This window comes from Trachinotus anak, unplaced genomic scaffold (assembly GCF_046630095.1).
Source record: "Trachinotus anak isolate AG129_WGS33_773 ecotype Australia unplaced genomic scaffold, CSIRO_AGI_Tana_v1 ptg000014l, whole genome shotgun sequence".
Classification (NCBI taxonomy): Eukaryota; Metazoa; Chordata; class Actinopteri; order Carangiformes; family Carangidae; genus Trachinotus; species Trachinotus anak.
This window is the reverse complement of record NW_027273865.1, coordinates 18,528,940-18,541,457: the sequence shown is the minus strand read 5'-3', so window position 1 is coordinate 18,541,457 and position 12,518 is coordinate 18,528,940. Positions and strand designations below refer to the sequence as shown.

General features: G+C 42.6%; 1 protein-coding gene across 1 annotated transcript in view; it reads left to right on the top strand.

Moving 5' to 3' along the window:
- grm5b (glutamate receptor, metabotropic 5b) overlaps window positions 1-12,518 on the top strand; it is a 65,636-nt gene that overhangs the window by 41,151 nt on the left and 11,967 nt on the right. The window contains exons 7-11 of the mRNA XM_071496722.1: window positions 8,137-8,372; window positions 9,175-9,296; window positions 9,989-10,113; window positions 10,257-10,425; window positions 10,744-10,870. Of these exons, the coding sequence (XP_071352823.1) occupies window positions 8,137-8,372; window positions 9,175-9,296; window positions 9,989-10,113; window positions 10,257-10,425; window positions 10,744-10,870 (779 nt within the window). The remainder of the gene's footprint in view (window positions 1-8,136; window positions 8,373-9,174; window positions 9,297-9,988; window positions 10,114-10,256; window positions 10,426-10,743; window positions 10,871-12,518) is intronic.

The following is a 12,518-nucleotide window of genomic DNA, read 5'->3' as shown; positions in this document are numbered from 1 at the left end:
TACTGTGGGCTTATAAACAGCTGCATTTTAAATTGATTAAACTGTGTGTCTGTGGGTTTGAATTTTTTTTTTTCGCTGTTCAATCTGCGTATTTTTTCCACTCTGTCAGATTGTTACTATCTACGTTAGCTCCCCGTTCACTCTCCCTCCCTGCTTGTGGTGTCTGTCCAGCTAATTAATGCTGTCAGGTTTGGTTGGTGGACTGCTTGTGTGTGTGTGTGTGTGTGTGTGCAGTATGTATAGTTGTAAGCAGCAGATGCTCATGGAGAATCTCTGCCAGGTTGCCATGGCAGCTAGAGAGTGGGTGGGTTCGGGTCGGATGGCATGTTATTGTTGAACCCAGACATTAATTACCAAAGTGACCTATTGCCAGCATGGCTTCACATCAGAATCAAATATTTTGCCAGTACCAAATCTGTGACCATATTTTCCCCCAAGTTAAACCAATCTTACTACAGTGATCACAGAACAATCCAAATCTACACCCGAATGTAACAGGGCTGAAACTAAAATGCATGCCTCCACTCTTTTCCCCTTCACTCATCAAACACTGACGAGTGCTTGTTTGCCAAAGGATCTACGGCTGTATCGTGACCAAGCACATCACGACTGAAGCCAAAGGGAAACAATAACACGAATGAACATTCACTGTAAGCTGTGGATCCCCAAACACTGTGGTTCATTCACTGTCCAAATAGTACCAACTCACTTTAATTCAGATGAAATGTTCAACAGCGATGGCCTTGTTTGTCTGCTGTGGGGGTGTAATGACACAGTCAGCTCTTGATTTGGTTCGATTTACAATACAGAGCTCATGGTCTGATACGGATACAGTACTTTTAATTGTGACCTGAACAATGTTCTACTTTTTTACTACAGGAATCGGTGTACAATTACTTTTCATAACTATTTAGTGCTTAGGCATAACAGACTCTTACATGAATATCCAAATGACCTTGACATGCAGGTACAACTAAACTGGCCTAATGGAGATATCATACATTTAAACTTCATGTTACCAGCTTGAATGAAAATCCGTTGTTCTTCCAAGTTGTTTTGCTCTTTGAATGTACAGAGACTGAAGATGAAGAGGGGAAAATTTAGCTCCTGGTAGATTTGGAAATAAGTGTGAGGTTGAACATGCGGAGTTGCTGCTTGTCGTCACAGCAACAGTCAGTCAGGGGAACTCGTCCATTCACTGCCCTTTTGGAAAACACAGAAGAAATTGAGTCAGAATTCACTTTGCTTTGTATCTAATACAACACTATGTTTGGAAAGGAAGAGAGAAAGAAAGGTGCCTTGTAATATCCTTGTTCAATCGTGATAATACAGCAGCGGCATAGTCAGTTGCAGCTGTTCAAAATCTGAAGCTAGACATTGGAAAATATTATGTTGAATCAATCTGTTCAGTGTGTTTAGTATACCTGTAAACAAATCTACCTGCTGTACCTTTGCTGGAATTCAAAGAGTCAAAAACTTCTGCCTTGACATGGATTTCATAACCAAGAAAAAACCAAGTGAAAATTAATAATCATTCGCAAATGAGGCCCAGTTTCTATTTCTACTCTGAAGGAACAGAATGGAAAGGCAATTGCCCCAGGCCTCAGTGTGTAGAATTGGTTTGTAAAAGTTCTGCTTAAGGTAACGCAGTGCCCTACAACACTGGCATACTGTACTATTATGCAAATAGCATTTCCAATATTGGTAGAGACAGGCCGTCTAATGTTAATTGAATAGAGAATAGAGAGAGAGTGTGTGTGTGTGTGTGTGTGTGTGTGTGATGGAGAAAGAGAGGGTAGGAGAAGGTGTGTGTGGGGGTGTCTGTGTGTGCATACACTTAAAATCCAGTGTGCTTTAATGAGACACAAAGTACAGACAGCAGGTTGAGCGTGGGCTGGAAACCATGGCAACGGCCTTGGGCTCCTAGACATGAGGAGAGAGACACAGGGAGAGAGGGAACCTGGATGTCATTAAGAACAGTTAATGTAATCAAGAATAGAGTGACTGATTGATCAGTCTAATTTATGATGACACACACACACAACAAATATTACCCCCCTTACACACAGAAATAAACACACCCACACACACACACACACTCTCTCTTTCCACCCTCATACAGTACATGTATACATACAGCCTGAAGGCTTCATCTAAAGCCCTCTTCTTATGACAGCATCGCCCACACAGTTACATGTTACCGTGTGTATTTTTGTGATATTTTTTTCAAAATCCATACAGCACACGAAGCCCTGCAGGCTGTAGTCTTTTGAATTGTAGGCAGAGAATGTGCAAAGCTTAAATGCACAGTATTCACAGGGGTCGCCAGTGCACCTTTGGTATTTTCTTTGCAGTCAGAGGAGTGTTGCTCATCTGCAGTGTTCTTAAAAATAGGGTGTGACTGGGCGTATTCAATTATCATATTATCTGTGGGTGTGTTAGGGGCTAGTGTCAATCATTGCCAATCACATCAGCTCCTGTCATCCCTTTTAAAGCAGAGCAGTGCAGATTTTCAGACACTTAGTAATTAAGCAGAGTCCTGTCTCTTAGCGATAAGGAAAGAGTTTGAAACACACAGTGCCGTTTATTGTACAGTTATTAAAAAAACTATTTTGAGTGTTGTGTTCAGTCTTAATACCAAGGATTGCAGTTTGCTTGTTTGAAAGACAATAACATGCGACCCCTACTGTGCTTCTCCACCTACTTTGACTCAAGGTGAGTCACCAAGATACCGAAGAGGGGCAAGTGAGGACAAACCTCAAACTGTTTTAGTAAAATGCACTGCAGTATTGCAAAACTGCACGTCACATGGAAGACAGCTTTGATCTACCTTTTGCAGGCTGGTATCGGTGAAAATCCTCTCAGTGAGCCTTGCTTTCATTCAGCTATCTGAGAAAAATCTCTGTGATGAGAATTCAACAAAAACAACCAACACTACTGTTTAAATATGTCATTTTATGATGTGTGGTCCAGTTAAGCAAAAAAAATGAGACCACGAGACTAGTCATTGATTTCCATGTAAACAAACATTAAAAATGTTAAATTGATAAGTGGGATTCAGCTGGAAATGTGTGGGAGTCATTGTGTTAACTGGGAAATTATTAAAATCACATATTTTTTTTGTGCAAGACAGGGAACAGACAATATAATTTTCTGTGATTGTACTGGAGAGCTAGATAAATGTATTACTTCCTGAAGGTGCATTAGGAATTAGAAATTTGTTGATAAGACACTGCAGTTTTTCCCACTGCAGCCATTTGTATCTTTATTTATTTAATTTCCGTGCTATCTGATCACAGACATTTTAATACAGGGGGAGTAAAGCCACTGAGGAGAAAGTGAACATGGTGATGGTCACAGACAAAATCTCAGCAGCACAACTAGAGCTGCTATTTTTTGCTTTCAGATGGTGATTAATGCAAATGTGGTTGTGAGTGTGTTTGTGTGTATGTTTCCAGAGTTGTGTGTGATTTATGCCTCTGAGGAGCTGCAGGTGTGACCTGCTGGGAAGCTTGCCAACTAGGTGGAAAGCCAAAGAAAGAAAAGGACAAGTGAGAGACAGAAAGTACGCCACAGAGACAAAATAAACTGTGCGTGTATGTGACAGCCATGCGGAAGCATAGATATAAAGTATAGATATATCTTGTGCATGAAAAAGAAATTGTGAAAAACAGTAGAAAAGAAAAGGACATAATGACAGATGGGAGCAGTGGAATGTGACAGAGTTGGAGGGTTGGGAGGAAGAGGAGCATAGAAAAACGGAGTGAAGGGGCTCAAGGGTAAGCTGAATGTGTTAATGATAGAGGGTGAACAAGACAGATGGAGAGAGAAAACCGGGAGAGGGAAAGAAAAGACGAAATCTATTGACATGATGAGAGAGTGCTGATTAATGATCAGGGAATGTTTACTTCTGAATCTGTTTTCACCGCCTCTGTGTGTCAATCTCTTTGATTTTTGTCTTCTTTTTTTTTCTTTTCTGCCTTTCTCCCTTTCTTCCTTTCTCACTCTTTCACCCACTGTTTCTCATTATGTCAATACAACATTGTGTTAACCACAAACTAAAAGCAAATACTCACATAAATATCCCAAATCGTATTCATTCTTCCCCCAGGGGAGCTACTGATCGATCCAGGCAGTGTGATAATACCACTTCACCGCTCTGCATGGGACAGCATCCTCTGCATGACACCAGAGAACAATATGAGCTAAGAATCACCCAACCTGTAGAGTGAAAACTAATGTACCATATTCACCACTTTTATTGAAATAGTGATGAAATCATCAGCAACCACTTTGATAGTTTGTGTCTAAAAAGCTGCTTACTTGAAATGATGTTACTCTGTGACCTACTGTGGCCCACTGTCATTTAAAATGGAAAAAAAAAGGTTGGGAACCACTAACATCATCCAAGCCTGGTTAGTGTAAGCTTTGGTTGGAGTTTGATTTTTTTTCTGAAACATCTTCCATGTCCTTATGACCTAAAAAAATCAGGAAAAAATATTTTGCTGTAAAACAGACTTTATATCAGACTGTGTCAACTGAAGTAGAATTTCTTGACTCATCTTTAACAGCAACCCAAACAAGCATCGGTGACAGAACCGCTGCCACCTCCCCAAACACCCCCAGCTGATTCCCATTTTTTATACACATTACGAACTTATACACATTTATTTAGATGTTTGCGGGCATGGTCTGTCATGTAATGGATAGCCGTGATTTATGACCACAGCTCAGAGTGCAGAGGGTGACAAGAAGAACGACAGAAAAAAAAGAAAAAGAGGGACAGTTAGAGAGACACAAATGGTGGCAGACGGAAAAGGCAGTTTACACACACATATACACACACACACATGCACACAAACACTTAAGGTCTCCAATCAGACTGAGCCTAGAATGACTGTTGTAGGAGAAAATGAGTTTTGTTCTCTGGAGGCTCAGAGAGAGACAGGAAGACAGAGAGAGAGATAGAGAGAGAAAGAGAGAGAGAGGGAGAGAGAGAGAGAGAGAAAGGAAGAAACAAGGGAAGAAAGAAAGGAAGGAAAACTTCCACTGGAAGAACTGAGGATTGTTGTCTTGCTTGAGGCAATGTTGGCAGTAGTTGTGAAAGGAGGAGAGAAGATTTGTCATTCACATCCACTTCTCTCTCTTTCCCTTCCTCTCTTTATCTGCACACACACACACACACACACAGACACACACACGCTGCGCCATCTGTGCTTCCTTGAGGAGCAGTAAACCCAAATCTTCTCCAAAAAATGCAAACTGCAGCGATATGTCTCCACAGTTATATTCGTCTTGCTGGTGTCTGATGGGGCATGGCTGCTGAGCTGCAGCCAAAATACTCCATTTGACCCAAATCATCTCAGCACCCGGCTGGCGTATGTGTGTGCGTGCATAGTGTTTATGCCTGTTTGTCGGCAATATGATGAATTTTGGACATTGCCCATAATGATGTAAGAGCTCCCTCCCACGTGTCCTCTGTCTCTCTGCTTATCATTCTGTTTGTGCCTCCTTTCTCTGTGCTTCTCCCTGATTTGCTATTTCTGCTCCTCTGTCTCTCGCTCTTCTTCCCTCTCATTCTCATTCTCTGTTTGTCCCTTCCTGCAAGGAGACTGGAGCAGTCACCACGTAAATGTCCTCATCAGTGTCTGTGTGTGTGTGTGTGAGAGAGATAAAGGTATGCATGTATGAAATAGGGTTTATGTATTATGGTGACATATTGGTGCCCCTGCACTTCACCTCTCAACCCAAACATTTAATTTCACCCAATAACAGACATGTTCACTGCACACACACACACACACGTGCGCGCGCACACACGAAGCAACTGTAGTTGCATATTTAATTGTATGAGGAAAGCATACCTCTCTAATGAGCTCTAAAGGCTGAGTCTTTCATGTTTTCATGCCTCATATAATAATTTGCATGTTCTCCACATGCTCAGCTAATCAAGTTGATTATTTCAACTATCAGTATTAAATCCTATAGGGGCTGGCCCCATAAAAGATCCATGGCTAATGGCTAATTAAGCTCTTTCCATAACCAGTCAGCACACCCTGAGATGTGTGAAGATATCGGACATTTTCTCACAGTGTCACCTTAATGGAGACCCGATGAGATATAAGACTTGGCCTATGGTGTAACGCCTGCCATCCACATTCTCTGAGTGTCTTGGCACAGGTGGTAGTGGAGAAATGATTTGTTGTTATGTATATGGGAATTAGGCCACAGCACAGACTGTGTGCCTGTGGTTGTCAACATCAGATAAAGAATGCGGCTCTTACCTGAACCCTGTTGAGTCGACCTCCTTTCCTGCAGTGTCACTTTATCGAGGTGTGGATGGGAGCTGAGAGTTGCTTTCAGTTCATTTACATTAACACATTGACACAGACAGAAACTACACCAAAATACTTTAAGGATGATGTTTATATTTCATCGTTCATCGCAGTCCCAACAGTTCCTCACTATATGTGCAGCACCCCAGACTTTCTTGTGCTTCACTCCTCCAACCCTTTCTTTCTCTTGTCTGCTGTGTGGTGTAATGCAGGACACAATGACCTCCATGTGTCCATAACGGAGCCAGACTATCCTCAAGTGAACACCATGTTATTTAAATCTCCATTTATAATAGTTGGACTGAAAAACACAAAGATTATTGAAGTTTGATAAGAAGAAAATGCCCACTTAAGTTCTCTGAACAACATTAGTCTGCAGACTAATCAGCAGAGGTATTTTGGAATGATGAAATTACTCCATCAGATTCAGAATCAGAATCAGAATCAGAATCAGTTTTATTGCCAAGTATGTTTTCACATACAAGGAATTTTTTCTGGTGATTGGTGCAATTGATCAGCAACAGTGGGGCTCTCTAGCCTTGTTGATGAGGCTAATAGCAGATGGGAAGAAGCTATTTTTGTGGCGAGAGGTTTTGGTCCTGAAGGACCGCAGCCTCCTGCCAGAGGGGAGTGTCTCAAAGAGTTTGTGTCCAGGGTGGGAGGAGTCAGCTACAATCTTCCCTGCACGCCTCAGAGTCCTTGAGGCGTACAGGTCCTGGAGGGACGGAAGATTGCAGCCAATCACCTTCTCAGCAGAGTGGATGATACGCTGCAGTCTGTTATTGTCCCTCTCCGTGGCAGCAGCGTACCAGATGGTGATGGAGGAGGTGAGGATGGACTCAATGATGGAGGTGTAGAAGTTCACCATCATAGTCCTTGGCAGGTTGAACTTCTTCAATTGCCTCAGGAAATACATCCTCTGCTGAGCTTTTTTGATGAGGGAGCTGATGTTTAGCTCCCATTTGAGATCCTGTGTGATGGTGGTTCCCAAGAAGCGAAAATGCTCCACGGTAGCCACGGGGGAGTCACACAGGGTGATGGGGGTGGGTGGGGCTGGGCTCTTCCTGAAGTCCACTATCATTTCCACTGTCTTCAGAGCGTTTAGCTCTAGGTTGTTCTGCCTGCACCAGGTCACCAGACGCTCAGTCTCCCACCTGTAGGCAGACTCATCGCCATCAGAGATGAGTCCAATGAGAGTGGTGTCGTCTGCAAACTTCAGGAGCTTGACAGACTGATGGCTGGAGGTGCAGGTGTTGGTGTACAGGGAGAAGAGCAGAGGAGAAAGAACGCAGCCTTGCGGGGATCCAGTGCTGATGGTCTGGGAGTCAGACACGTGCTTTCCTAGCTTCACGTGCTGCCTCCTGTCAGACAGGAAGTCGGTGATCCACCTGCAGGTGGAGTCAGGCACGCTCAGCTGGGAGAGCTTGTCCTGCAGCAGAGCCGGGATGATGGTGTTGAAGGCAGAGCTGAAGTCCACAAACAGGATCCTGGCATAGGTCCCTGAGGAGTCCAGGTGCTGGAGGATGAAGTGGAGAGCCATGTTGACGGCGTCGTCTACAGACCTGTTGGCTCTGTAGGCGAACTGCAGGGGGTCCAGGAGTGGGTCAGTGATGGATTTGAGGTGGGACAGGACAAGACGCTCAAATGATTTCATGACCACAGAGGTCAGGGCAATGGGTCATGATTCTCAGATGAAATGATGCAAATTTTGTTTTGATTGTTAAAAAGTGGAACACTTATTTTCATTCTTACTAATAAACTAATGGGTTTCTCGTCCTTCCTTGTGTTTTTTTTTTTGCAGCGATGGATGGGCAGACAGGTACGACGTGACGGATGGTTACGTTAGGGAAGCTGCTGGCGGCATCACCATCAAACTCCAGTCGGCCGATGTGAAATGGTTTGACGAATACTACCTTAAACTTCGCCCCGAAAACAACCTCAGGAACCCCTGGTTTCCAGAGTTCTGGCAGCATCGTTTTCACTGTCGACTTAAAGGCCACCCACAGGAGAGCAGCAAGTACAACCGCACCTGTAGCAGTGAGTACAAAGACAAGCAAATATACAAAAGCAACCAAAAGAGAATAATCTGTAGTGACAACACTTAAACATCATTTGAGGTGGGGGACTGTCAGCTACAACAGGTTTGATGTTGTTGTATAGTCCTTTGAGACGTAATGGGATAAGACCTGAAGGCTACTCATTTAGCACTGCTATCCTGTATTTTTGTGTGGACCATAACCATCTGGACAACAGAGGAGAGAGAGAGAGAGAGAGAGAGAGAGAATTGTTTTGGGTTAACATAAGAAGATATAGCATCAATCTGCTTTTATTGACAGGCTTTCATAATGGCCAGTATTAATGCAAACAACACACACCCACACACCTACACACATACAATATGGATCCACACAGCTTTCCTGTTCATCTGAAGATATCCCTTGTGGCTGTAAGTTCACCCTCCCTTTATTTCTTTGTATTCGTCTCCAACCAGTCTTCGCTCTCTGTTTCATTCCCTACATTCATAGGCAAAACGATGTGTGAGAGCTGCATCAAAGGGAGTCATGTCTCATGTATTCTAATGAAATGGGATGTGAAATACAAATGAACAGCACACAGAAAGAGATGCAGAGAGAAATGAGATGTGGAGGTGGGAAGTGGCTGATGAGAAGAAATGAGGGGAAAGAGAGCGGCCTTTGATGTTAGGAGAAAAAAAAAGAAACCACACGTTGTTTCATAAAATTAGACGGGAAACGTGAAATTAAGAGTTGCTCTGATATACCTGACTTTCTCTTTCCATCCTTTCTCCCTTCCCTCCGACTCTACCCACCCTCCTCTGCAGAGCGGGAGTCGCTTCGGCAACAGTATGCACAGGACACCAAGATGGGGTTTGTCATTAATGCCATCTACTCAATGGCATATGGCCTCCATAATATGCAACGGGCACTCTGCCCAGGCTATCAGGTAGGCACTGCTCTGATGGATGAATTGAGGGACACTACAACTCAAGGAGATAAAGGAGGGAGTTGAAGGGGTGGAGACTGGGAATGGTTGATCATAAAGAAGGTGCTAGATGGGCATATTGCTGCCATGGTACAGTTAATGCAAACCAAGATGATAACATATATCAAAAAACCAAAAAAAAAAAAAAACCCCAAAAAAACCATGATAATTTAAAGTATAAAGCTGTATTTTATTCTATATTTATAGAATATTCTATATTCTATAAATATAAATTATATCGTCACTTTGTGGGAATTACTTTAAAGTTTATTACTGTAGACGTGTAAACTGAAATGTAATATTTCAGACACAGTTGTTCAGTTTTGACTAAACTGTTCACTGTGTAAAAATATTACAGTGGTTGGCCTGAATGTCAGTCATGGGATAGAAAAATTACACCTGCCACACTGCACATTTCAGCTTTCATGAATTTGGATACACAGTGTTTGTTGGTGTTTTGATTGCTTTAAGTTTATCTGTATATTATGTTAGATCCACAGTATATGTTTTTACCATTTTCATGCATTACATTCATGAATGACCACTGTCAAGCATTTCCAAAGTTACTTGTGCACACAAAAATTCTCGTCTGTCTTAAGCTGTCAGTCAGGACATTTTTGTTTTATGTGACATGGCTGTTGATGTATTTTAAGGGCCTATGTGATGCCATGCGACCTATAGATGGTGCTACACTGCTGGACTTCCTGATGAAAACCAACTTCACGGGCGTGTCAGGGGAGGGAATCTTATTTGATGAGAATGGAGACTCACCTGGCAGGTAAGCATGCACATGAGATGAGATGTCAGTAACATCCTTTGCAAATGCGATAGACATTAGGTGCCTGCAAAGTATTTTGTGACATGACAATGTGTTGCATATGTGTTAATGCGCTTTCATGTATGCGTGCTTCTTATGTATAGGTATGAAATAATGAACTTCAAAAAGATGGGGAAGGACTACTACGACTACATCAACGTTGGCAGTTGGGACAACAGGGGCTTGAAGATAGACGATGATGAAATCTGGCCCAACAAAGATGCAATCATCAAGTCAGTCTGCAGTGAACCCTGTGCCAAAGGACAGATCAAGGTAAGTAAGACCAAGACAGATTAAATGTCTTGTTAGATGAGGTGTATGTTAGGTATTTAAATGCTATATAAAATGATAATAAGTGGCTGTGATAGTAATCATTAAAAAGGTCATTATAGGCGATATTGTGAATCCAGCACCCTAACATGGACAAAATAGAGTGTAACTATAAGTTAATGTACATGATACATTTTCACCACGTAAAAGAGTCTACATTTTCAGGCCTGTTAAATTCTGATGAGATTTATTCATAGGGCATTTCAAACATGTGCACAAAGGTGCAGGCAAACACAGACAGTGTACATTCTCCCCCTGTAGGTGATCCGTAAAGGTGAGGTGAGCTGCTGCTGGACCTGCACTCCCTGTAAAGAAAATGAGTTTGTGTTCGATGAGTACACCTGCCGAGCCTGTGAACTGGGCTCCTGGCCTACTGATGACCTCACAGGTCAGTCTCTGAATGTTTGTGTGTTAGCGCATGTTTATTTTTAACCTTTACCTGCAGTCTCAGAGACATTTCCACTCCGCCAAGAAAATACTTGAAGAGAAACACTACAATAAACACATGGAACTACGGTCTTTGACCCATGCTGCATAAAAATCCTGTAATATTAATGCAGTAGTAGTGATACTATTGGACAGAAACTGTATAGTGTGTGTGTGCTACTATGTGTGTAAGGTCAAAGAATCCAAGATGTTTAGTGGTATGAGATAGTTGTGTTTTGCCTGGTATAGTGTGTTATTACAGTATTATTATTATAACGTAAGTCCTGCACCAGTTGCATTAGAGAAAGAAACTGAGAGACCATATCGCCGTTTCAACCCCTCCTTCTCTATCCCTCACCTCCTCTTCCCTCCCTTTACCTCCCTCTCTCTCATCCCTTTAATTTGTTACCAACATGCTCACCGATGTTTTAATTATTCTGCATCAAGAGCAGCTTTCAATGCAAATACATTTCAGTTGCAATGAAAATTTATTTCCCCTCCATTGCGTCCGAAGCGGTTGGATATTGCCTTGTTATGCTTTCAGCTGCTCATTATAATGCTTGCTAGCTCCTCACCAAGCTCAATGATTAAAACATGAATCGGGCCCTGCTGAAAATTCAGATGGAGCTTCTCTGCCAGAGACAGAAGCATCGTTCGCCTCAAACGGGGAAAAACCAGCAAGAAATTTACAGAGAGAAAGTTGAGGGACATAAAGCATTGAAAGCATGATTGGGGTTACCCATGTGTAACTTTGTGTGTGTGTGTTCATCTGTGAATGTTCACGTGTGTCAGTACGTGTCTGTGACTCATTTCATCAACAATAAGTGCTGCGTGTCCCCCAGCGGGGCTATATGGAAACAGTAATAATGAGGTGTAAACAAACTGCTTGCCCTGTTCCTCCAGCAGACATTTTGATCTCTCTCCCTCAGGCCAAAAGAAAGGAGAGAAAGAATGTGAGGGATGAAGAGAGGGAGAGATAAAGAGGCAGAGGGAATAGAGGAGATAGAACAAGGTCTCAGCTGGCAGGGACCAGAGGTAAAGTGGGTGTGAAAATCATAGAAAGCAATGGGAGAGTTTAGGAGACAGCAGTAGAGCTAAAACACGAAAAATACAGCAATAGAAAAGTGACTTGGAAACATAAAGAGATGGTGAAAGTGAGTTTGAAAGATAGAGGGAGAGAGATGGAGATGAATAGAGGCTCTGACAGAAGCAGCAACCAGGGAGAGTGAAAGGAGCGGAAAAAGGGAAAAGGGAGGATTAGCTTTGGGATTTGAGCCTCTCCACTGATGGGTAAAGTTCCACAGTGTGAGTCTAAGAATGTTTGAAAGAGTTTGCCTCAAAACTTTACAGTGACTGAACCCTCCAAACGGCCCCCCCTTCTCCATAATGCACCAGTTTGGCTTAGGGTCAAACATGGTACAATTTCCAGCAGGTTTCTGTGAACTAATTAAGTATTCATTTGCTGATGTTGTGGATGCTTTCAGACTGCTCTAAGATCACACCCATTAGAAAAACACTGATCTGGGATTTTCAGCCCCAACATCTAGATTTATGTGGGCGGGATAAATTGGAGCTAAATTCTCAGCAAGTTCCTCACTTTCCTCCCATTG